At 56.4% G+C, this 26165-nt stretch overlaps 1 protein-coding gene across 2 annotated transcripts in view; it reads left to right on the top strand.

Moving 5' to 3' along the window:
* The window catches only part of PMEPA1 (prostate transmembrane protein, androgen induced 1), a gene marked incomplete at its 5' end in the record, with an annotated part of 57142 nt that overhangs the window by 12179 nt on the left and 18798 nt on the right, over positions 1 to 26165 (top strand). The window contains one exon of one of the 2 annotated variants that reach the window (XM_082857434.1): positions 3756 to 3783. The exons of the other annotated variant lie outside the window; for it this stretch is intronic. Coding sequence (XP_082713560.1) covers positions 3756 to 3783 — 28 coding nt within the window. The remainder of the gene's footprint in view (positions 1 to 3755; positions 3784 to 26165) is intronic. 2 annotated transcript variants of the gene reach the window in all.

The following is a 26165-nucleotide window of genomic DNA, read 5'->3' as shown; positions in this document are numbered from 1 at the left end:
TCCACGTGAATCTGGGCCCTGCCTGCAAGTGCATAACCCAGAAGTTGCTTATGTTTAGTTAAGGACTATTTCTTCCTGTGGCCGTTTCTCTTCTGAAGTCTCCTTGTCTGGTTGATTCTCCATCTGTGTGACTTGCTCCACTGTGTCCTGTCCTCCGCATCACTGAGTAAGGTCCTGGCTCGGGTATCTGTGGATCCCCAGCTCCTATAACTCTTTAGTTGAGGAAAATTTAGCTGGTACTTATGTAGCCACTTTGTGACTTTCAAAGTGTGGATCAGGGATGAGTGCATGGCATTTGAGCCAGCACTCCCCTTGCTGCCCGTGACAGACATTGCTAATCGATCCCAGCATGGGACAGTGGCAAGGGCTGCAGAACTCCTGGAAGGGAAGGGACTGCTCCTGCATGCAGCCACCGGGACTCCCCACCTGCTCGTCATGTCACATGGAGGCCCTTGGGCTGCCTGACGAGTCGGGGACAGTCCCTACTATGAGTTCTTAAGACTGTACCACCACTTTGATGTGACCCAGGCCCCGGCTTCAGCTGTCAGGCCTGGGTCCCTCCCAATCCTCTGGGCTCATTCATGGTGAGATCTGGAGTAAGCCCCCTACCCATCTTACTCTCAGCTCCCCAATATTACTTCATTTGTCTTTCTTTAAAATCGGGGTCACCAACTCAAATGTCACAGAAGCCTCCATTTTTACCTGGGATGCATGTTGCAGCGTTCTTTTGCAATCTAGTGAGAATGAGCTCTGAACCCTCTCCTGGAATAGACCCAAGTGAGTGGGGGTGGGCTTCAGGAAGAAGAAGAAAGGAGAGGAGCTGGGCAGTCAGTATTCAGGCAGTGAGCCCCCAAGTGTCCAGCAACTCTGTCTGTTTCCTTGATGATTGCCTTAGTGGCACTGTGGCTTTTCAAACCCCAGCCATTCCTGCCAATAGTCACAGACACTCACCAAGCACCGTGTATGCCCTCGGGGCAACCCCGTTGGCACAGGAGGAAGCGGAGCTAAGGCATGTGCCAGGGGGCGGAGATCACCAGCCAGGTGCAGAGCAGGATTTGAACTTGGGCTGCGGGACTCCGAAGTCTGTGCTTTGCCCGCCGTCCCCCCAGCTTCAGAACCGCCTGTCGCCCGCGTAAGGCTGCGGCCGACTCCAGGCCTCTCCGCCTTTGCCCTCGGGCTTTTGCAGCTGGGCCTGCGTCCTGTTCATCCCTCCTGCACACGCTCCCCTTCTTGGAATGGTCACCGGCGACGATCCCGGGGCTCCGTGCCAGCGAGAGCAGGAATCTGTCCCGTGTCGGGTTGCAGCTGAGGGGAGAAAAGGGTCATGGTGACCTGTGGGGCGCTGGGCAGGGCCTGGGCTCCCCAAGAAGGGTGCCTCGGGAGAGGGCGCGAGGAGAGGGTCCAGAGAGCATTAGGACTGAGGTCCCTTCCCAGCCTCCTTCTCAACAGCCTTTCTCCATCCTGCTGGTCATGGAAGCCCTGGGGGGTCTGCAACCCTGACCCTCAGGCACACCCCAAGGCAGGAGTGGGGCTTCTTAAAGCTCCCCGGCTAATTTCCAGGGTGCGGCTGTGGTTAAGCCCCGCTGGGCCGGCCTCCACCCCGTGCCTACAGATGGAGAAACTGAGATTCAGTCGAGGGAAAGGAGGAAATCCGGGCTAGTTTTCAACCTGAAGCCTTTCTGTGGCTAATCAGAGCGCTGCCACTAATAATGTCGTCATCGTAAGGACAGCAGGCTGGCGGGACTCCGTGTGAGCCAGGCCGGAGCTCACACTTGCACGCGTCACTGTGCGCTGGGCAGCAGGACCGCGGGGCCCGTGAGCCCTGGCGTCGGCCTCATCTTCCAGCGCCTGTCCTGTCCTTCCAGGCCGGGTGCTCGAGCAGCCGAGCGACCCCTGAGGCCTCTGCCGGCTGCGGTGCAGGGGAAGGCCTGGGGTCTGGTGGGTGGAGTGGGGGCCCGGGGCCTGTAACTTACCGTCTAGTTCAGGGAATGGTAGGGGCCCCCGGTTTCACCAGGATCAGGCTGGGCACCCACCGTCCTGGCTTCCTCTTCTGCCGCCTGTGGCTGCCGGACACGCCTTTAACCCACCCTTCAGCGTGAGCGGCCCCTACCTTTGCCTTCTGGGTTCTTGGCTACCAGCGTGCGGCTTTCTGCTTCACCAGGGGTGGCACGTCTCTTCTTGAAGGGTATCTTTCCCGGGGGGTGGAAGGGAGAATCACGCAGAGGCGGGAACAGGGCACTGGTGGGCTTGCAGTTGAAGGCGGAATGTTCCAGACACAAGATTTTCTCATCCTGGAAGCCCCCGATGAGCCCTGCTCATACCTCTCCCCCTACCATTTCTTTCCTTCCCCTCCCTTCTTAATTTTGTTCTCTGTACAACGGGCTTAATTGAACCCTGAGGCTCTTGTGAGAAGGAAGGCGCTGTAAAGACCCAGTCAGACCTCACCGGCTGTCCCTTCCCTTCCCTTCAGTTGTTAAACTTCCTCTTGGAACCTGCACTTCCCCTGCTGTGACGTGTCTGTCGAGGTATAATTCATAGACAGAAAGTGCACAGACGTAAGGGCGCACTGTGATGGGGTTTGGCACGTGTCTGTGCATGTTACCAGTGCCCAGATGGAGACGAGGGACCTTCCGTCTCAGCACCCGGCCCCCTGCCCCTCCCAGGCTGTACCTGCCCCGCCCTGCCCCTCACCGAGGCAGTCACTGCAGATTCAATCAAAGAATCTCAGAGATTGAAATTTAATCTCAGAGATTAAATTTTCTGAGTGGAGAACTTTGCATAAATGGAGTCAAACTGTATGTTCACTCTTTTTGTAAATTTTTTATTTATTTTTTTTTTTTTGAGGTACGCGGGCCTCTCACTGTTGTGGCCTCTCCCGTTGCGGAGCACAGGCTCCGGACGCGCAGGCTCAGCGGCCATGGCTCACGGGCCTAGCCGCTCCGCGGCATGTGGGATCTTCCCGGACCGGGGCACGAACCCGTGTCCCCTGCATCGGCAGGCGGACTCTCAACCACTGCGCCACCAGGGAAGCCCTGTTCACTCTTTTTGTTTGGCTTCTTTCACTCAGCCTCCTGACTTTGAGATCCATCCGTGTTGTGTGTCTCAGTAGTGATTCCTTTTTATTTCTGAGCGGCATTCAATTGTGTGGATGAACCACAGGGCTGCCATTCAAACAGGGAAAAGCCCCGTAAAAGGGGCATGTGGACCCAGAGGAATGACTATCTAAGTGTGGAATTCCAGGCGCCTTTGTGGGGAAGAGCTTTTATAACCTGAATCTGAGCCCCATAAACGGGCACTTGGGGCCTGGGCACCTGTCCAGCCCTAGCCAGGGAGACTCAGGGTGGTGGCAGAGGCTTTGGAAACTCAGCAGGCTACACCTCTGCCGCCACCTGGCACAGCCCCGCCGGCCACAGATGCCAGCCCGCCAGCCCGCCTCACCTGGCCCGCATTCCTTTGCAGGGAATGAGGATGTGGGTGACCCCAGACAGGTATGAATCATGTCTGGGGGAGGTGGTTACTCAAGCAGAGAGCACCCAGGCTGAGTTCCTGACGGCTGATGGCTGACGGATGGCTTGGACCTCGGGATGGAGCTGTATGTCCTGGGGGTTGGGGCATGCCTCACTGGAGAGTGTGGAGCTGGCAGCCGGGGTCCCCGACACTGGGACTCGAGCATTCCCTGAAGAAGAAAAGGATACCCGCAGAATGGCTTCCGAGGCCAAGTGCCAGTTCAGAATCGTGGCTGTGTCACTTACCAGCTTCGTGGCCGCCAGGCCTCAGTTCTTCGTCTGTACAATGGGGATGTTAGTAAGCGTTCTGAATTTGGGGGCTGTACGTGACAACACATAGCTCACGCCAGGTGTTTAGTGAATGCCAGGCACCGTGCGACATGCAGCTTTCCAGGAGCTGCCGTTCCTAGATCTGTTTTTCAGACTGGCAGGCTGGGGCTCAGAGGACAGAAGTCACTTGGGTCATAAGCACCTGACCTTGTAAGGTCAAAGAAATCGACAGACCCAAAGCAAACTGGCAGCCCATGAGAAGATTTTAGATGGCATGTGGATGGGTATTTCATATTTAATGGTTCTATTCTTAGGTTAATGTATGTTAAATGTAAATACGGAAGAGCGGAACAAGCAAAAACAGCACATCATTGACTTCATGAGTGTTGTTTAAAACAAGGCTAAATAGTAAAACTCAGTTGATCGAGTATTTATTTTTTTAAAATATCAAGGAATTTAAGTTCCTTTAACCGGGTATTTGGAAATGGCAAAGGTCAGGAAGGCTGGTTTAAGATGCGCGCCCCGAGGGGTCCTCGGGGGTCTTTAATAAGCAATTACAGACTCACGGCACCTCCTGCAGAGTAGAAGCACTTTGCTCTTTGCCCCTCTAAGGTCACCCGGCCGTTTGAAGGTCGGGGTCAACTCAGTTCTAATGAGATCTAGGTCACGGGGTCGCGTCATGGGCGGGAACCCGAGGGGAAGGTTCATGGGTAGAGTTATGGATGGAGGGGAAACTCTCATCCTTCCCCCAGACAGACAGCTCCGAGCAGCTTCCGGCAGGTGACGGGCTCCAGCTTTATCCTCAGGAAGGTGCTAGTGGGGAGAAGCAAACCCATTGCCCCACCAGATCTCAGGGCCGTAGTTTGCACAGGAGTGCTCTGGGGCCGGGGTGTCCACGACCTGCCCCGCACAGCTGTGCGTCATCCGGATCTCGGTGTGTGTTTGAATCAAAATTTCTACGTTCTTTCTTTGTAATGGGAAAAATCTCCTTAACTTAATTGCCCTGCGCTGCCTGAAATGATTTGATGTTTTGCAGAATAGACCTGTGATTTATTACGTAGCCTGCTAATGCACCTTTTCGGCTCTGGGGAGAGGGAGACACAGTGGGAAGAAAGGGAAGCGCAGGGCCCGGTGGGTCCAGCTCCGGCCGGGGCCTCGCAGGGGGTGTGGGCTCCTGCCCTCTGGCTGAGATGCCCCCAGCATCACCTGGTCACTGCTGGGACACGTCCCGTTGTTGGGGGAAGTTCTGCCACCTGCCTGGCTTGGGGTTTGGCAGAGCTGTGCTTATCTCTCCTATTTTCTGAACGGTTTGCATGTGGAAATCCCTTAGCGGTCCAGTGGTTAAGACTCTGCGCTTCCACTGCAGGAGGCGTGGGTTCCACCCCTGGTTGGGGAACCAAGATCCCGCCTTGCCACGTGTTGCGGCCAAAAAAAAAATCAATCAATCAATCAGTGTTAAAAAAAGAAAAAAAACAGTTTGCACGTGACAGACGGTGGCGGGAGCTGTTTGAAGACCCCACGTGAGACTAGAATGGAGCCTCTTAGTGGTGTCAAGGCTCCCTGGGGGCCCGACCCCGTGAGGCTGCTCCAGCTGGGGTGTGAGCTAGGCTTCTTCCCAAAGAGCCCCTGACTCGGAGACCTTCCCGCACCCGGACCCCAGGTCTCAGACCCTGGGCCTGGGTCTGGTCCTAAAGAACTGAGAGGAAAGGGCAAACAGGTGGCTCCTTGAACCCACTGACCCTACCCGTGGGGCAGCGGAGCGCACACGGCCCTGGTCCCTGCCCTCCCTGCTCATCTGGGGCCCGCCTCGTCCCTGACTACCTGTCTAGGAATTTTTATTGCAGCCCACAGAGGCATTGCAGCTTGGCTGGAATGTGAAAGGTCCTGGCGTGCGGCGGGCATCCGTAGGTCCTGGCCCCTGGGCGGGAGTGCAGGGGCAGAGGCACCCGGCCTGCCCACAGGTGAGCATGGCCGGCGTGGTACCGCTGTTTCGGGCCCCGTCTGGCCTTCGTGCTGCCTCTTTGGGCCCTGATTCCCCTCTGGGTACATTTTGCTTTGACTGTTTCCCCCGAGACCTCAAACCACAGCAAGGACTAAATCAACAGTTGCTTGCAGCACTTAGGCAGCCCCACCGTGTCCCCAGGAACGCGGCCCGGGACTCTCCCTGTGACGCGGGATCCTCCCGGCGCCCCCGGCAGCCAGGACGAAGATTGTTAGTCCCCGTGTACAGACGCACACGTGCCGAGGTCGAGAGGGCGCCGGGCTTCCGGCTCGTGGCTGCCGAGGGGCAGGGCCGGGACCTGAATCCCAGCAGCATGGCTTCAGCTCCGCTTATGTATCCGTGTGGGCTACGGGCTCGGCCAAGGATCTCACCAGCCTTGCCGGTCAGCAACAGGAAGGAGGGATGGTGGCCTGCGGTTCCCAGAGCTCTGCCTTTTCCCTCCACCCTGGAGAGTGGACAGAGGGGCCCCAGCCTCCAGGCTTCCGCAGGCCACCCTGCCAGCGGGTGCCGAGCTCGCGGTGCCGGCCGGCGTGGCAGAGCCGTCCTGCCTCTGCTCCATCTGGCAGCCTCAGCCCTCGCGGAATTCCTCCTGCGGCCAGGAGTGGCCATGTCATCCCCTGCCGGCCACAGGCCAGGTGGAGACCGGGCTTCCCTGAAGGAGCAGAGGAGGGGGCTTCTGGGGGGCAGGACCAGGCTGCCCCGTGGTTACCCGCCCCGCCCCCATGATTCACGGGCACATCTGATCTGCCCTGAAGCGGCAGCAGCAGCATTTGGAGCCCTTGGTGAGGCCAGGCCCGGCGTGCAGGGAGTGAGTGGTCACTGAGGACCCAGACCCAGGGAGCAGGGGGCATGGGTCTGCCCGCCGCAGCTTAGGAGACGGTCCTTGGTGCCGCTCCTGCTCTCGGAGTTTCTGCTTCCGCCTCTGCACAGTGGGGGTGGTGAGAGTCCCCCACGTTATGGGGTCGTAGTGAGGATTACAGGAGAGAAGCCATGCTTAGCTGAGCAATGGGCGCCTCGTAGGTGCTTCGGGAATGCAGCCTCTTCTGTGGTTTAAGACGTGGCCAGTATTGAGGGAGAGATGGCGACACCTGCCCCAGGACCTGCCTGTGAGAAGGGAGGGGAGAGTGATGTGGAAGCCCTTGGCTCCAGTGGGAAAAGTTAGACGGGACCTTGAGGCATGAGTAGGAGTTCTACCCAGGGAGAGGTTTCTCCCGTGAGATTACAGGGACCAGCCCCTCCCAGGCACACTCAGGGTTGTGTTCACCCCACTCGCCAGCGGAAGTAGAGGCACAGTTGTCCACGGCCGTGCGGTCGGGGCGGCGTTAGAGCTGAGGCTATGGGCACCAGCGAGGTGAGTCTGGGCCCCTGTGTTGTATGTGTGTCAGGGACAAAACCTAGACCAGGAGACGTGGACCTGGCCCCAGCTTGCTCTGCAGCCTCGGGCCGGTTTCTTCCCTGCTCTGGGAGTGTGGAGGGTGTGGGCATCTGCCCATCTCCACTCTGACCTGTTAGTTTTCCACAGCAGAGGAGTGATTTCTTTGGGGGAAAAGTTTGCCCTTCCCCCACCCCTGAGGGACCAGGAGAGGAGTTCTGGGGGACGGGAGGAGCTGCTGCCTCAAGGGGGCCTCACCAGACCCTGCCCATGGGCCTGCCAGCCTGGGCTCCCCCAGCACCTCCTTCACCTTCCCGTCTGCCAGCCCAGAGACCCTTGATGACTCAGCCCTGCAGCACCTCTGGGGACCTTGACCCTCCTGAATCCACCCCTTCCCCTACAGAGCCTGCCCAGGGCTCCTGGCCAGTGCCCCACTCAAGGCATCTATGGGGCACCCATCTGTGGATGCAAGAGCCCTCGGCCCGTCCTAGGGGTACTGGAAGGCTGGATGGGGTGGATGTGTCATCTGTAATTTTGTGCTCATTTAGGAACCTTACTGATGGGTAGTTTGCCTGAATATTTCATTCCTTCACTCGTGAATTCATTTGACACATTTACTGAGCACCTACTATGTGTTGGGCCTAAGACTCTGGAAGTTCACAGCCATGTAAAAGGCAGACTCACTTGAGTGGGGCAGACAGGAAGTAAGGAAACCAATGCAAGTGTAACAGCTTTCCCAAAGTCCCACAGGAAAAGGGAGAGGCGGGCGGGGCGGGGGCCGGGACCGTCTTTCTGTTTCCTTTGCTTTTCCATCAGTCTTGTAAACTGAGGTTATCCTGTGGGACCAGTGCGGCCCGTTTTATCACGTGCATTTGTTCTTAACTCAGATATGGAGCTGAAAAAGAGGAACTTCGCGACTTTCCCTCTGGGGCACTGATCCAGAAACCTGGGGTGGGCCAGGAATCAGCATTTTTATAGGTTTTCTTGTAGGAGATACAGATTCAAGAACAGAGTCCTGGATTCCTATCAGCTGGGGCCCCAGCAATGCTGGCATCCAGGGCCCATCCCCAGGGGTTCTAGTGGGTCAGGGCTGGCCTTGAAGCCTTTGTCCCCGCTCTGAGGTTTCCTAGAACAGATAGATGCCAGGCAGTGGAGTCACAGGGCTAACCCGTGTGCTTGCTGTTCAAGCTTCTGCTCGTGTTTCTAAACGGACCCCTCGGAACGCCCAGAGCAATGTATACCAGCCCTAAAGAGATCATGCTGATTTCACAGTGAAAATAGCCCGGTTCTTCTGATAGAAAAAAGTGATATGTGCTCCTTGTTTAAGAAAAATTCGAAGAATTTGATAAATGACAAAGACAAAAGTGTAAACGCCCACAGCCCCATCACGTGGAGGTGAGTTTACTCCGCAGGTCTGTTTCCAGGCATCTGCACTGCAGGCTGATGAAGGGCAGGTAGCAGTGGTTGGAGGGATGGGTGCAGCCCCCTCCCCTGCAGCGGTTTTTGCAAGGGGGAGGAAGACGTCCCCTCCAGCTTGCCCGTGCCTCGTATCCCCACTGAGACGTGGGGTCTGAGGCCCGCCTGGGGATCTCCTGCTGATGCTGGTTGCCTGGACAGCAGCCTGCGCCTTCACCTCTGATGGCCGTTGGAGAGGCCGGGCCAGCGCCCGCTGGACCTCAGCTGCTATGGGAGACGCAGCCTCTCACCTCTGGGGCTCACATCGGCCGAGTAGTGCTGCTTCTGTATCCATTTGATACCGCGAAGCTCCTGGGTCAGACTTTCATTGAATTGAAGGTCCTTGCTGGTGAAACATGGTCTGAAAAACCACAGATCTTATTCGAGCCTCTTTTTACAGACAAGGTGTCCCAGAGGCCCAGAGAGGGTGAGTAGGAACCTGGAGTCACACAGCCAGCGTTCACCACCCAGGTGTCCAGGAACACGTCCCCTCCCCTACTCGGAGCAAGGCCTTCCAGATGCTGGAAGACGCCAGGGTCCCTGCTGGGGACTCTCCACCCTGGTCCCCTCAGCCCAAAATACACGTGAAGCTTCTAAACTGATCAAGATGAACAGCTGACATTTACGGCCACGCATGGATTCAGGCACTGCTCCGGGGCCTTCCTGTGAATTAACTCCTGGAGTGAATGAACGTTTTAGTGACAGGCTAAGGAATTCCCTGCATTTAGTTTGGGGATGGCATGCCACCCAGGCTGGATCCTCGGGGCTGAGCTCAGGCCACATCTCTGTCCCAGGAGGGACAGGCAGCGAGCGTAGGGGACCCGAGGGGTGTCCGGCCTTCACCACGCCCCTCCCGGCCCCCCCCACGCCCCAACCTTTCCGCCTGGGAGGCCAGGCCTCCGTCCTGGTCATACAATGCCCCCTTCTCACATTCAGACTGGCGGTCTAGACACTCACGCTCCCTTTTGTTCTGGAGGGTCAGGGGTTGGGGAGAGGCCCCAGAGAGTGGGATTTGGGCCGAGGCAGGAAGAAATCTTCCCCGAAAGAAGAAAGGGGTGGGGGTGGGTGAAGAGACACCCATTTCAAAGGAGGCAGCCCATTGTCTCCCCTGCTCGGCCAGTGACCAGCCTCCCAGCAAAACATGCACCGATTTATAATGACGGGGGCAGCTCCCGGCGCAGACGCGCCGTGAAACCCGACGGAGCTACGCCCCCTCGGGCCTGTGCGCCCGAAGCTGCCCAGCGGACGCTGTCTAAATAAAGTCCTGCGGCCCATGCCAGGAGATCTGGGCCAGGCTGCCAGCCAGGTCCCAAGGGCAGTGCTTGGCCCGGCCTGAGCCCAAGAAACCCCGTGGGAAGAGACACAGCCGTACCACATCCCCCGGCCTCCAGCCGCCACCTGCTCAGGGCGCTCCCGATGTCTGGGTGCTTCGTCAAGGGTGAGGCGGACCAAAACATCACTAAGGTGGGAGCCCAAAGCCACCTTGTCCTGTGGCCTTTGTTGACAGGAAGCTCATTGCCCGGGAGCTGGCACTGGCTGAGGAGAGACGCAGAACCTCCAGTTTGAAGCTCAGGTTCTAGGCCTGGTTCTTGGCTAGCAAAGTCTGTAACCACTTAGAGCCTCGGTTGCCTCATCTGTGAAATGGGGACACACATGAGATTGTCCACATTCCCTGCCTGGCACCGAGTGAGTGCCGCCGTCCCTCTTGCTGTTGGTGATTGTGACATCGTTCAGTCTTGGAATGAGCCCCCTCCCCTGGGGAATTCGGAGGCAGTAGGCAGCCTGGGCAGAGTCCATCGCAGTTAGGAAGAGAAGCATCTGGGAGGTAGGGGCAGCCGTGGAGGCCTGGGGCTGGGGTGGGGGCGACATGCCCAGGATGGGAGTCAGGCCAGTGGGGCTCGGCTCGGGCCAGGACTTGGTGCTGTGTGATGTAGCCAGTCGCTTGCCCTCTCTGAATGGCGTGTTCTCACCAGGAGGCCCCTCCCAGCTCTGCTGTGCTGGGGGGAAGCCCCCAGAATCGGAGTGCCACATGGCGTTCATCACCCAGTCAGGCCACAGTACCTGTTGGCCCAGCCTTGGGGAAGGAGAAGCAGGATTTCATCTCAGGGATGAAGATTTCCTGCTGAAGCCAGAAAAAGTGTGCAGTGCCTCTGGGACCTTCAAAGCCACCACGGTGGCTGGAGCTGATGGGTGAAGAGGGGGCCGTTGGAGTTGGGAGGATGGGGTCTGATCTCGCCTGGCTTCAGGGGAGTTTGGGTACTGGGGAGCCCTGCAAGGGTTTAGAGCAGGGGAGGGGGGCAGGTAACAGGGTCCAGTGGACGCCCATCTCCAGCTGCAGAGTGGAGAACGGGCTTGAGGCGGGGGGGCAGCGAGGGGCGGTCCTGTCGAGGTCCATGATACCAGGGATGACGGTTGGACTGGGTATAAGGGGAGGGAGGATGGGCTCAAGGTTATGGTGAAGACAGAGGTTACAGAAGGACCTGGACCACTAGGCTGACCTCAAGGTGCTCAGAGCTGAGGGCAAGACAGAGGGACACAGGACCCAGAATGGTCAGGGACAGAGGCTATCCCTGAGCCTGGTGAGGAGAACTTGGTTTCCGCCCCTGGACACTTTCCTCCACTGGTGGAGAGAGCTGCCGCAGCCTCCCAGGAGCCTTCTGGGAGGCCCTGGGGGTCTGAGGTGAGTTCGGGAAAGCAGAGCAGGGTGGAGAGAGGCAGGCAGAGTAGGAACCCGTGTGGGCAAAGGTGTGGAGAGAGGCTGGACATTTCTGTGGGTGTTTGTGATCCCTGGGGCCCAGCCCATCAGTGGTCCTCCCAGCTGCCCTGGACCTGGTCCTGCAGAAGTTCTCCTAGTTCCTGCCCGTATTTTATCATTTCCTTTTGGGTCAAAGACTCCCCACGACTGTGTTTGGAAAAGAGTTGGCAGAGAACATTTTACTTACTTCCTGGGACACTGGGGACAGGAGGCTCCCAGAGGCCTGTGCTGGGCTCGGGGAATGTGCAGTCATTGATTAGTAATGTCTGCTGTGGTTGCCAGATGAGAGTGGCAACAGGTGTGTGTAGGAGGGACTCACCAGTGCAGGAAGTATCTGGGTTCTTTCTAGTTCTGGCTGGGTCACCTGGGCAAGTCGCATCCCCAGTGGCCCCGGCCTTGGGGTCCAGTTGTTAAATGGCCGTGCTGACCCAGCCGGCCTCTCCCATCCTTCCAGAGCTTCAGCCCTGTCCCAGGCACAAGAGACCGCGGGCTCCCGTTTCCCGTTGCCTCGGTTGAACCCCTTGACCAAAGAGAACACCGTTCTAAACCCCGGTGTCATATACCCCGTGGCAGTGGATGTCTTGCAGAACCTCCACATCCGTGTGTCTGGGTGAAACCAGAGGTTCTGCCTACAGACGGCGGAGCCTGTGGGCTGTTCACTGTGGGAGAAGCAGCCTCTGGAAAAGCAGTTATTAAAAATGAGTCTGGAAACCAAAACCAAATAAGGGAGGAAACACTCCATTCATTAGTCCTCTGACATATAGCCCACAATCAGTCCCCCGTTTATTTGAGTGGATCAGGGTCCCTGTAAGGACCAGCGTGGGAGGCTGCTGACGCTTTATGTCATCAGCACGCTGACCTCCCCAGTGGACAGTGTAGACAGCTTTCATTGGTGAGCCTCCCAATCCTGGCGGTGTTTTGTTTACGGACCATGTGCCTTGTGTCCTCACTTTCTCCTCCTCCCAGCGTGTGAAGGAGGCCGGTACCCACTTCACAGGTGAGGGCTGCGAGGCCCGGACCTGGGACTGGGCCTGCAGGATGCCGGGCTAGTGGCGGGGGCATTTAATCCTCACGACAGCCCTTCTGGGCAGGTGGCCGGGACCCCGCTGCACAGGTGGGGAAACAGGCTCAGAGAGGCAACCTGCTTTGGGCCACGTAGCCTGAAAGCGGTGGAGCTGGGGTTTGCTCTGTGTCCGTCTGGCTCCAGGGTCTGGACTCCGCACGTTTGAGAGACGGGGGAGGACAGAAACCCAGCACCCTGGCAGAGAAGGCGGTGAGGGTTGATGGAAAGAATGACCCCATATTGGGCACCAGTGGGCACCAGGCCTTCCTCTAGAAGTTGGCAAATCTGAATTGAAGAGACCGGAGACCCCATGTCGGGGACCCGCCCCGTCTGGCCGCCCCAGGTCCTGCACACGCCCTGGGCTGGAGCCCACGAGCTTGGGTGCGGTTTCTCCTCCCTCTGACCTGACCTGGCCGAGTAGAGGCACATCCTCTGGTTTTGGGGGGGGTTGGGGTACACTGAACGCGTCCAAAGGATGCACCCCGGAGGCCGGCCCACCCCCGACACCGTCCCTGCCTGGGAAGGGAGGACTTTTTGCCTGTTTTGCTGCGACTCTACGACAGGGGCAAGGGCCGCTCCTGCAAAATGCACGGTTGGAGGTGGCGCCAAATTCCTCCTCCCCGTTTATTCTCCGTGTCTTTCCCCCCACAGAGGCAGGTGGAGACAAGTTCTCGTCCCACCCACAGCCCCCGCCCATGCTTTCTAATGTAACCCTGCCCAGCCTGGGTGTTAGCAGCATTTTAGCAGCCGGCTTCTTAGAACAAGAAGAGCGAGAATTATGTGCCGGTGGGCCACGTACAGTCCTCTTCTCCAGGCAACCTGGAGGGCGGCCCAATCGGAGATGATGTGTTTTCTATTTCTCCGGGGCGGCCCAAGCCCCTCCCCGCCCCGTCCACCGGCAGACCCCAAAACAGACCATTAACTTAGCGTTTTCATTGAAGTCCATCTGACAAATGGTTTCGACGGAGAAAGCAATACTGCATCTTTAAATGGCGACTTTGTCAGCGCGTCTCTGGGCCGCCGTAAAAAGTCCTTTGTTATCTGTGTCTAGACAGCACGCCAGCGGGATATTTGGCCTGCGTGAGGGAGAGAGCTCTGACAAGGTGGAATTCCTTTACCGGCTTATTTAAAGCAGAATTTCCAAACACTTGCTCATAAACTGTTTTCGGCCCAGACTGCCCCGGCCTCCCCCTCGCCCACGCTGCCTCTTCGCGCTTTTATAATTTTTCGCCGGTTTGGGCAGTGAGCGGGTTGCACCCGGTGCCCTGGCGAGGGGAGGTGAGGGGCGACGGGGGCTTGCGGCTTTTTTCTTTCTTTAATTGTCCTCTTTATGACTGTCTAGACGCCCTGCAGATGTACGTTCGCAGGGAAATGGCTTTTCCTCTGGTTACGGGACACTGAGTAGGAAGGTTGCAGAGCTCCCCGCCCCCTACCATCTGACTGCCCTCCCCCTGCCCAGAACCTTCTCCCGCCATCTTCCCTCCCTTAACTTAAGGCACTTCGCCTTCTGGCAGCGTCTTTGTGTTTATAACACATTTACTTGACTGTGCTAATTTTATACCGCCACCAAAAAAAAAAAGAGAGAAAGTGACATCCAGGTTTTCTCCTCTCGGAAGGGTGGGCCGAGACCCCTCCCATCCCTTCCCCCAACTTGCCCCTCTTCTTATCACTCTGGCATTCCTTCCCCCCGCCCCCGGGGCATAGGCTAATAAAACGAAACATATAGGCATAGGCTAATAAAAGGAAACACCAGAAGTTAGCTTTTTAAGGATGAAAGTATCAGGGCGACTTGATTGGGGTCCTAGGTTTTAGTTATTCGAAATAGATGCATTCATTAACTTCCTTGCCATAGGGACTAGGGGACTGTTGCCTCAGTGAACAGGGAGCAGCCTGTGCGGCCGGAGGGTCCCCGGCCCCCAGACACCCATCGCCAGCCCTGCAGGACCTGAACCTGCAAACAGGCGTTGTCCTGCCAGGAAGGGAGAGTGGGTGCTCTGGGCAGTTTCCAGACCCTGCAGTGCAAGTTGGGCTTGGAGGTGGGACGGCGGGGGGGGGGGGGTCCTTCTCAAACTCCCCTCCCCTTGGGGGCAGCCACAAGGCGCTGGCGTTAGGTAGGAAGTCGAGTTGCGTTGCAGTCCAGCTATACGTTAGGCTTAGGCTGGGAGGGAAGCAGACACCAGACCTCCCGTCCGGAGCGGGTGAATGTAAGATGGAGACAGGGCTGCACTGCCCCCCCCAGCCAAATGCCACAAGGTGCCCCCCCAAAAACTATTTTCATCGCTGTTGACCTGGCTGCAAAGCCATAAATTTCCACCCTCCGCCCCGCGGTCATGAATCGGCCCTCTGGGCTTTACATGGTAGGGGGCACAAAAGGTGGGGAGGGGGTTGGAGGCGTCCGGCTGACCAGATGTCTCCTGGGATCCCTGAACTGCATCTCATTTCTGCCGGCCCAAGCAAACCCAGCATATCAATCTACTTCCTTGAGTGGGGGCGGGGGGGGGGGGATTGGACATTTCATCCGCAGGAGATGGGAGATAAAGTACCCAAAACACTCTGGGCTTCTCGGCCCGATCCTTTCATTTCTTCCCCCAAACAGACAAAACCCACAGGCAGAGGGGCCTGTGACACTGCTCCTCCCGTTGTACCCCGGCACTGGTTTATTACCGGCTTGTGCGGGCAGCTCAACGACGGGCGAAGGAGAACTGGACCGCGGTGGGGTTCCAAGCCTGTCCTGGTCATTGCCTTAGCCTGAAATTCTGTAAGTCCAGATCTATCAGTTCTGATTTGTGACTGAATTGTAATATTTTGAGTTCCACAGTCATTGGGGTCTCTCCCCGCTCCCACATTACTATAACGTACGTCTTGAAGGAGAAAAATCCAAAATGAAGGTCAGGGACCTTTTTAAAACTAAAAGAGAGGGCTTCCCTGGTGGCGCAGTGGTTGAGAGTCCGCCTGCCGATGCAGGGGACGCGGGTTCGTGCCCCGGTCCGGGAAGATCCCACATACCGCGGAGCGGCTGAGCCCGTGAGCCATGGCCGCTGAGCCTGCGCGTCCAGAACCTGTGCTCCGCAACGGGAGAGGCCGCAGCAGTGAGAGGCCCGCGTACCGAAAAAAAAAAAAAAAAAACTAAAAGAGAGAGCCCAGGACAGCATCACCAGGTTTGTACTGTGTGCAGATGCACTGCTGACCCTGCTCCCTCCTCCAAGCTCCCGAGCAGGAATGGTCCTTAAGAAGGATGGGCTATTAGATATCCTCAGGCTGGCAGACGTGTCTGTGCTGTAATTGGGTCTGTCCTGGAGTAATTAAAGGAAAATGATTATATTAACCCAGTCACCAAGCCATCATGGCATAGAGAAACGAGTGCCACCAGTATTGATGTTCACTCCAAAAATTGGCCTTTTTCAGCACATCAAAAATGCACTCTTGGCTTGAGTTTGGGGGGACTTTTTTTTTTTTTTTTGCATTTTTTTTTTTTATACTTGATCATATGTCTCCTGGTCTTCTTTTTCCTTTTAAAGAGCAGCGGGATCCCCATTCCCTCTAATACAAGCAGCTTCAGTTCACACAGGGAGATGGGAGCTTTGAAAGCCGAGCTTAAGGATGTGCGTGGCACAGATGCCCCGAGAGCCTGCAGCTTGAGGGATGAGATTGAAAAGAGTCTCGTGTCTCAGGCTCAAATCTGGGAGGCCTGGCCTTGTTTTTTCTTCTTGGGGAAGCTGCAGTTTCAAGACGGCCTTGCTGTGCTGCCTTATTTAGGAGGCGACTTGCTGCTCATTTGTCAGGCAAAACAGATGTGGTAGGGAGACAACATCTATTTTCATAATTCGAAACAAATCTGGTGGCCGCCTTCCTTTTCAGTGGGGCCTGCTCATCCACAGGGCCCAACTCCCCGGCAGCGTTTAGCAGAAATATTTATAGCTCATCAATTGAACCTTTCTTCTTCCAGGAGAAGTTGGTTTCTGCTGGCGACTGGGAACACTGACTCTTGCAGGCAGTGGGGGCTTGGCAGGGATTTTTTTTTTTAATGGAGGATTGGGGGTGCCAGCCAGTCCGAGCAGCTGTGCTCCACCCCATCAGCAGGTCTTCTCAGAGTGGGCTGTTCGCTAAGGAGCCCTGCTTTCCTGTCACCGTTTGCACCTCTTTGTCAGGAGGGGCAGTTGGAGGTTGGTCTTGGGGGACCCCTCTGGGCAGGCAGCTGGCACCCCCGACACTCCAGGAAGACCCAGGACCTGGGCCTCTATCAGTGGGGAGTTCGTGCTTAGGTTTGCAGGGTAACCTGGGTGTCATTTCCCCATTTTATGGATGAGAACACTGAGGCTCAGAGAGAAGCAGCTTGCCCAAGATCATGTGATGCATTGATGGTGGAGCTGGTCTCCTGGCTCAGGGGCAGGGTACAGAAATGACCCGGTTTGTTCAGATTCTGCTCAAGCATTCATTCCCAACTGCAGCTTTCCAGGTACCATAACCCCCAGCTAAACATAGCCCGGTGTCTGCGTACATGCAGTTTATGGAGGGAAAGAGAATGGCCCCAGGGTTTGGGGAATTGGCCGTTGCGTGTTCATCCATCAGATGGTTGAGCTCCTACTGGGTGCCACTGAGGCAGCTGGTGATGGACAGTGGTGACCGAAAAGGGTCTGTGCCAGTCCTCGCGGAGCTCAGGCGCTCACAGGGGAGCAGACGGTAGTTTCAGGCGCTGGTAATGCCAGGGTCACGTGACTGTGCCTGGGGGCGTGTGCTGGGCGGGAGCTGAGAGGTCTCTCAGAGGGGCTGACACACATGCTGAGATTTGAGGGATGAGACCCAGCCAGCAATAGGAAGCTGTGGGGTCTGCTGGCCTTGGCACCTGGTGGAGGGAGAGATGGGATTCAGTCCCCTCACCTGAAAAACGCACGTTGACCAAAAAGTGGGAAAGTTTCAGATTCACGTGGGAGAGCCACAAATGATGCAGTTCTGCAGGTTGGTAACCACTGGGGACACCTGGACGAAGGTGTAGGGAGATCTCTCTATAGTATGTGAATCTATAGTTATCTCAGAATAAAAATTGTGTTCTAAAAAGCGGAAGACCTGGCAGGACCCCTTCCCTTCTCGTTGCTGGGACCACCCTGATGCGGATCCCTTAGTATCCTTACCATTGTAGCCCAGGAAGAGAAAACGTGGATAGCTTCTGTCTCGTGTTCACCTGCAAACTGTCAGGTGGGGGCTCTGGGCAGCTTGCACACTGCCCCTTGTGGCCCTGGCAGAAAGGAGGGCCATGCAAGGGTCAGGGTGACTTCTGGGCCTCACACAGGCAGCTGGTTTGGAGGGCATGGTGGAACCCAGTGAGGCAGGGTTTCCCGTAACCACCAGAAGTTGGAAACACACGCATCTCTTGTCTGTCCTGCCGGCCCCTGGGGCAGACATCACTAATCACTCACAGCACCCTTTGCTGTGGGCCTGGACACAGCCTTACCCCCTGTCGGTGGTAGAACCTGGGGTGGATGAGTAGGGTGTCGAGGCCCAGGAGGACTGGTTGTGAAGATGGCCATGCAGAGGGCCCCACTTTGCGTCTGGAGGCTAAGGTCACCCGGGACATTGCAGCTGCCTGTAAGACTGAATGAAGACACTGTGTTTCTTTGAGGCCCCTGACCTTATGGTCTTTGTGTTCAGGCAAAAGCGCTCTCAGATAGTGACAGCTGTTTGCACAAAACTCCGAAGCCAGAGGTTTTCATAGACCCCTGTTTTCCTACAGAGGGACATCCCGTTCCAGAAATCCCCTTTCTCACTGATCTGGGCCCCGCCCGTGGTTGGTTCCTTCTCCTTCCTGCAGAGAAGGGCCTGTAAACAACGCGGGCGCTGCTTTCCCTCATTTTCACTCATTTACTCCTTTCACAAGCATTTATGAAGCGCCTACTGTGTGCCTGGGACAGGAGATGCGTCTGTGATCAGGGAGCGGCTGCAGCTCCAACCTGCAGGAATTTACAATCCAAGTGTTCAGTGAACAAGTGCTGTTCCCTCGTTTGTCTCCTTTCACATCAGATGTTTCGACTGGGCTGTTGATACTCTTTAAAACAGCCGTGTGTAACTTAAGTCCTTGCCGCCGTCTCCGTCCTGAGCCTAATGAGGACTCTCGTGTTGCCTGACTCCTGTTCAGGGAGCAGGTTTTAGGTACCAGGCGCCGTGCTTGAGATATTACCCACCGTCCAGAGTTTCTCTACCTCGGCACTGGTGGCACCGGAGCAGGATAACCCCTTCCTGTGGGCGCTGTCCTGTGTGTTGTAGGATGTTCACCAGCGTCCCCGGTCCCTTTACCCGCTAGAAGCCAGTAGGACTCCCTTCCAGGTGGGACAATCACAGTGTCCACAGGCATTACCAGATGTCCCCAGGTGGACAGAATCGTCCCCAGGGAGAACCGCTGCCTATACCCTCAGGGCCTGCCCTTGAGGTGACCGTGTGAGTGTGGGCGGGCTGGCAGTCTGTCTCTTCATCTGTCGGATTAGGCGCTGACAGGACATCCTGTCAGTGGCCGGCTGGGAGCCTTGAACGATAGAATGCACTTACAGCTTGTAGCACAGCCCAGCCCAGCCATCGTAGCTGGTGTGGCTGATGGGCAGGAGTCATGCCTCCCGTTCACGCATCCAACCTGGGGCTTTCGGTGACCGCGAGGCAGTCTCCACGCCACCTGGAAAAGACAGGCAGGGTCATGGCGCGTCATGCTGACCCCCACCAGGTAATGCCGGTGTGGGCGGCTGGTATCCCAAGGGATTGGGAGGCTGGCGCCGGCCCCTCCGGCCTTGCCCAGGTAGCTCCGTGACTCTGAGCAGGTCTCTTCCCCTCTCTGGTCCGTCCTTTTTGTTTCTGACCCACGTTGGGGGTTTCCAAGCTGCTGCCTTCCCCAGAGGCCCAGCATCCCGCAGGCTTGTTTTCTGCCCGGCTTCGTTCCTGACCCCAGTCGCTTCAGGGTTCCCTGAACCACTCAAGGTCCCAGGTGTCCACCCCTTCCTCTCCCTTTCACCTTAATTAGTTTAAATATTAAGTTCCGGCATTTGCTTTTACATCTGGGACTTGAGTGTAAGAGTTTATTTGAACAAGTGGATCCTCCACTAAAGGAGTGAAGAGCCTGATAGAAATCGACTAATCCACAGCAGGGTGATTGTAAGACACACCAAATCCTGCAGGTCCCTGAACACAGCACTGGAAGATGTCGACTCGGTCGTGGATGTGGGGGCCGTGTGCTGCGTTTAAGGAGCTTCCGCGGCGATTCTGATGTGTGGCCGTGTTCGGAAAATCGCGCTGGAAAGTGAATCGTTTCGAAACTCACACTTTCTGTGCTGCTTCTGCTTGCACGCACACACCCAGGCACCCCAGAGACTCTCGTGTACTTTGCCGGCCCCAGAGCAGCTCACTCCACTTCATGCCCTCACTCCGTGGCCCAGAGGCATCAGTCTTCTTTCTTCCCCTTGAATGTGGCAGATGTTCCTGCCTCAGGGCATTTGCACTGGACGGTCATTAAGCCAGGAGTGTTCTTCCCCCAGCTCTCCTCATCTTTCAGGTCTTGGCTTGAAGGCCACCTCCTCAAAGATGGGTCTCTGACTCCCCATCCAAGGAGCGCCCCCCTTCCTGGGCACTCCCCCCATCACCCTCTTGTGCTGTCTTCCTAAACACCCTTAGCTGTTGGTGCTTACTTGCATATTTATAGCTCAGCTTTGGTCCCTCCCCAGTCGACTTGAGCCCCATGGGAGCAGGCATTGCTTCTGAGCTAGCACAGGGCTGGCCTGGACCCCCAGATGCGGAGGGACCAGCGCTCATCACAGGTCAATTCCGGTTCCGGTCAGGTTTCCTGAGAAGACAGGTGAGCCATATTTGAGAGGACACTCAGGTGTCTCCCAAGACGCCCGTGTTGTTTGAAGATCCCTGCAGCTCCTGACTCTTCTGTGCCCGAGATGGCGACCAGCAGCAGTTTGCAGTCACTTCGTCATCGGCGACACGTTGATACTTAACAGTGATGCTTTACCTTGGGCATACCTGACGCTTTGACCTGTCGTTTTGGGGCTATTGGGTTGTATTGGGGATGTGGTGATACTTTGGGGAACGCAAGCTGCTCTCTCTCCCTTTGGGACAGAAGTAGGAGGTGCTTTGCTCTCTGCTGCGGGGGGTGGGGGGGTAGGACAATGCTTAGAGGTTACTTAAAATCTTCTTTCTTCATTTCTAAATTTTAAACGGCATGTTTAGAATTTAATCTTCAAACCTGGGAGCCAGACCTGCAAGTTGAGAGATGACAGCCGAGGGATGGTTTCGTCTGGCTGGCTGCAGCACAGATGACAGATGCTGTGAGCGGGAGACAGAGCGAGGCCGGGGCAGCGGGGCGGGGGGGCTTCTGTTTCGGCTCTTACCCTCCCCCTGAAGTAAGCCATCCTCCCAGCACCAGACCTGGGCCGTGCGTGCCCCAGGGATCGCTTGAAGCAGCTGGCATTGCCCTCTGCCAGGGTGATGTAGGGCCCCAAGAGACAGGGCCCCCCATACTCCTCACTTTTCTTCTTTAACTTCTTATTTTGAGATAATCATAGATTCGCATGCAGTCGTAAGAAATGATACAGGGAGAGCTCTTATACACGTCCCCCGGCTTCCCCCAGTGCTAACAGCTTCTGCGGCGATGGCCCAGTATCCCAGCCAGGAATCGGCGTTCAGTAGCGTCCATTGACCTCGCTCCCATCTTCCCCATTCTCAGGCACTCATTTGAGCGAGTGTGTTTGTGCACGTGCGTTTGTGTGGACCTGTATGCATGCTTAGTTCCACGCAGTTTTATCAGATGAACCACTGGCAACCAGTAATCTGTTCATCTCTACAATTTTGTCATTTTGAGACTGTTATATAACTGGAATCGTACAGTATGTAACCTTTTGAGATTGGCTTTTTTTCACTTGGTCTGATTCTGAAGAGCCCCGCGGGTCGTTGTGCGCATCAGTAGTTCATTCCTTTCCATTGTTTCTGGGCCACGGAGGTACCCCCGGTTCGTTTGACCACTCACCTGCCGAAGGGCATCTGGGCTGCTTCCAGTTTGGGGCTGTTTTGAATAAAGCCCCTGTGAACTTTCACGCCCAGGTTTTTATGCGAACGTAAGTTTTCGTTTCTCTGGGCTAAAAGCCCAGGAGCGTAATTCCTGGGTCATACGGTAGTTGCATATTTCGTTTTGTGAAAGACCCTCCACTTTTCAGCAACACCCATCCATCCTCTGGCCTGTGGGGAGAGATGTGAGTCCCGGCAAGTGGACCTTGGACGTGAATTCCTTCCTCCTTCAAATATTAATTGAGGGCAGCGTACGGTGCCAAGCATGGTGTTGCCCTCCAGGGGTTCAGTGAGAGCAAGGTAAACAAGGGCCTTCGCGTGGAGCTTCCTTGCTGCTGAGGTGAAATCAGCAATAAACAACCATCGAATCGGTAAAGAAGATATAGTTACTCTTACACGGTGCTGTGCCCCACGCCACACACTCTCCAGGTACATTACAGTCCTCCAGCCAGCCAGGGAGCGGGCGCTATCCTTTGCAACGCCCCTCACTGCAGATGCAGATAAAGAAACAGAGCCACAGAGAGCCATGGGACAGAGTGGATAATCCAGGCTCCTAACTGTGCACTATGTTGCCCCTCATGGCCAAGACAGGCCATCAGGAGGTGCAGAGGGTGGTGGGAGGTGAGTGCATTTGGGATAGGATGACCGGGAGGCCTCCCTGAGGTGGGAACATGAAACATCCCAGGACAGAATTGCACGTGCAAAGGTCCTGGGGTGAGAAGAGGAAAAAGGCCAGCATGGCTGGAGTGTGGTGAGCACGGGAAGGAGACCAGAGGTACAGAAATGAGGTTGAGTGGGCGTTGCAGGGCTTTAATCTGAGCGTGAGTCAGGGATCCAATTGGTGGTGTTTAAAGATTGCTCTGCCCGCTGGGCACAGGGTAGACTGGGGAGGGGTGTCAGCGTGCAGTGGAGGAAGCAGGGAGATGAGAGAGAACGCGTAGGCAAACCTTTTGCTCTTGAGGGAGGGCCCCCAAGTCTCCTCCAACCTCAGCCTGGGAAGACCCCCGCAGGCTCCCCGTGAGGGCGGTGGGCTCCCTCTGGAGCACAGCGCAGGGCAGAGTCTCCCCGTGGCTGGATCTGCATCTGATGAGCCGTTAGGGCAGGAAGAGGACCCCCGCCGGCCACCCCCTTGAGCATCTGGACCTGGACTTTGGACTCCCCTGTGGGTCTGTCTCCTGGTGACTTTCCTGGTTTCTCTGTCCTTCCCGCCTTTTTCTCTCCTCCCTCTGTCCACGCCAGTTGTTATCCCACAAACTGAACTCGCCTGCTCAGCATCGTTCACTCCGGATCGCTGACAAACATGTGCGGACGCTCTCGTGTCCCTCACACCTGGTCAGGTGGGGCTGCCTGCTTTTTAATCTAATGACGCCCACCATTTATTATGCACTTGCTGTGTACCAGTTAGTGTTGGGAGAGCTAGTATACATCTACTAGCTCAGTTCATCCTCCACAATCCTGGGAGGTGATACTGTTACTGGTCCACGCTTTACGATGGGGAAGCAGAGCAAAGGGGGCCAAGTAGCCGCCGAAGGTCACACATACGGGAAGTGGTAGCTCCTGGACTCAAATCCGGAGCTGGGCCGCTTGTCTCCCACGGCTTTGCTATGTCCCCATCTCAGTCCCCATCATAAGCTCTGCTTCCCTCAGAGAACAGCTGTTCGGAACCTTGGTCTTCCGATTCTTTGGAATTTTCTGCTCCTGGAAGATGTTCAAAAGGAAATGATACCAAGTGCTGGAATAGCCTCACCCGTGGCATGGGGACCCGGAGAGGCAGCTGGTGTCTGGGAGGCTTGTAACTGCCCTCTGGGAATTTGTTTTGCTTGTTGCCTGAAAAGGAGAGAGGAAGGGACTCATGAGAGTCGCAGGGAAAGACTGGACAGATTTAGACCCCAGACTGTCATGCACACGCACGCACACGCACACGCATGCACACATGCACACGCACACACATACACACACGCACACACGCGCGCGGGCGGGAGACACCCAGAAAGACAAACAGCCCGAGAGAAGGCCATACGAACGCAGACAGCCAACGATGCGAGACAGACACACAGACGCCCTCAGACAGACCCAGACTCACAGGCCCTCGGAGAGAGGCAGAGACAGACGCTGGGGCTCCCACCTGCTGGGGGAAGGGGGTCCTGCCGTGGTGACGTCACTTCCCCCACCCAAGCTCTTCCTGGCCGTGGGCCCTGCCCAGCCAGGGAATCCATGCAGTGGCCGACTGTCAGTGTGTCCAGCCTTGTTTCCTAGAGCCCACGCCCCCACCCCCTGAAACCTGTAAATAAACTCCTGGGCCAGGGCTCTTCCTCGGGACCCGAGGCCCACATCGAGGTGACGCACCACCTGCATCCCCAGGCCAGCACGTTGGCACGCGTGTCACCTTGCAGCCCAGTCTGTCTCCTGACGGACTCCGCCTTTGCCGGCTGCCGCTCTTTCTACGAGACGAGAGGAGGTGGTTAGAGAGAGTGAGGGACCACTTCAGCCTGGGGCTGCCGGGAGGCGGTGGTTTGTGGTGTGGCTTCGTGTTGAGCTTCTTGTCGGGAGAGGGTGACGGTTAGGACACCAGGCCCCGCGTGGAAACCTGTGTGAGTGTGGGCATGTCCCTCCCTGAGCCTCAGATTCCCTGTAATAGGGGGGCCATAAGACTAAGCCCGCTGCCCAAAGCTGGAGCTGCTGGGAAAGCTCCATGAGATGAAAACTCGGACCCGGGAAACACGGGGAGCGGGGGCCACACCTGTTGTATGCGTGTGTTGTTAGAACGGCCTTGGGAGAATCCAGATCATTGATTTCCTGTCCCAGAAATAAATCCACCCAGGTTTCTGAGCACACAGGTTCGAATTCTTTTGCCACAGAGAGCAGGATTTACTTACCGCCCTGGATATCCTCAGCTCCCGGGGCCTGGCTCTGAATCCCCGGGGCCTGGTGCAGGGCCTGGCACATAGGAGGTGCGCAGTGAACGTGCGCCCTGGAATGAATGAGTGGGACTGAAAAGTCCCTGAGGTTGGATGTAGATGACAGAAGAGAACGTCCCTCCTGGAAAATAAAATCACATGCGCCCTGGGAGACTGCGGGCAGGCTGCTGGCTGTGCTTCTGTCCCCGTGGGTGCACTTGTGTCTCCGTAGGCCCGTCCCCACCTCCCCACCCAGGGCAGGTTTCCTGCCTCCACGGCTTGTAGTTGATTTCCCTACATCAGCTCCTACTGTTCAAGGTGCCAGTAGATTGGGTTCTGGTGAGGGCTTCCTTCCTTGCTGGTAGACGGGCCACCTTCTTGCTGTGTCCTCACATGGCCTTTCCTTGGTGTGTGTGTTCGGAGAGAGAAGGTGAGCTCTCTGGTGTCTCTTTTTTTTTTGGCCACACCGCACGGCTTGCAGGATCCTAGTTCCCTGGCCAGGGATTGAACCCGGGCCCCGGCAGTGAAAGCTCCGAGTCCTAACCACTGGACCACCAGGGAATCCCCACTGGTGTGTCTTATAAGAACACTAATCCTATAGGACCAGGGCCCCACCCTTATGGCCCCATTTATCCTTAATTGCTTTTTCGGAGGCCCCATCCCCAAATACAGCCACACTTGGGGTGTTAGGGCTTTAACATACTATTTTTGAGGGAACACACATTCAGTCCGTAACACAAGGTACCCTTCTGCTCCGAACAGAGGATTTGGGAAGGCAGGTGAGATCCTTGTAAGTTGATCTGTTAGCACCAGCCCCCATAGTAGCTATCACCTTAGGGTTTGCTATGAGCCTGGCACATCCAGGTCTACACCTCAAGCCTCTGCACTGCTCTGGAGGTTCCAGGCTCCTTGCTTTTTGGTTATGTATTGACCAATACAAGTTTCTTTGCTGCCTGAGCACCATGGTGGGCCAGACACCAGTGAGAAACCAGAAAAGGGGATTCCCTCTTCCTTGGAGCTGGGAATCCCACATGGCAATGGCCTAGGCTTGACACCATAATAGGATGTAAAAGTTGCTCTGGGACAACCACAGGTGGGCTTTGAGGGTTGAAGAGGAGTGCGCACCCCCCCCACCCCCCGCAAAGACTGGGCAGAAAGGCTCCTGCTTGCCAGTCTTATGCTGGCTGTGAGGAAGCTGCGGACAAGGAGACAGCATCCTGATGGTGTGGACAGACTGACAGTGGCAATAAGACACAGACCAAGGGAAGGCTAAGTCATGACACATACATTTTCTTGGAAGTCATAGCGGATATCCTGGTTGGTATTTACAACATTAACCACCAGTGATATGGGAGAGCTTAAAACTGCCAGAGAAAGCCAGAGAAGGAAGTGACCGCGGGGGGTCAGGTAGCTGGAGCTGGGCTCAGAAGCCGGATTAGGAAGAGGAGAGGGGGCGTCCCAGGAAGGTGGACCACCCTGGGCAAAGGCCCAGCAGAAGGGAAGCGGAGATTCTGCTCACGGGGCAGCAGGGATGCTGTTGGCTGAGAGGATCTTGTAGGCAATCAGGAGGCGATGAGCAATGAAAGTCGGAGAGCCGAGCGAGTAGCCCTCGTGACCGACAGCTGATGCTTATGGGCCACTTAACATGCTCCGCGCACTTGATACGGATTCAGCCACCCCATCCACCTGCATGACTTACGCTGGGCGCTCCTGGTGCCCCGCCTCTCCAGATGCGGAAACTGAGGCGCACAAGATGAAATAACGTCCTCAGGTCGCATGTTTGGCCGTAGGTAGAGCTGGGGT

This window comes from Leucopleurus acutus (assembly GCF_964270905.1).
Source record: "Leucopleurus acutus genome assembly, chromosome: 16".
Classification (NCBI taxonomy): domain Eukaryota; kingdom Metazoa; phylum Chordata; class Mammalia; order Artiodactyla; family Delphinidae; genus Leucopleurus; species Leucopleurus acutus.
This window is presented reverse-complemented; position numbering and strand designations above follow the sequence as displayed.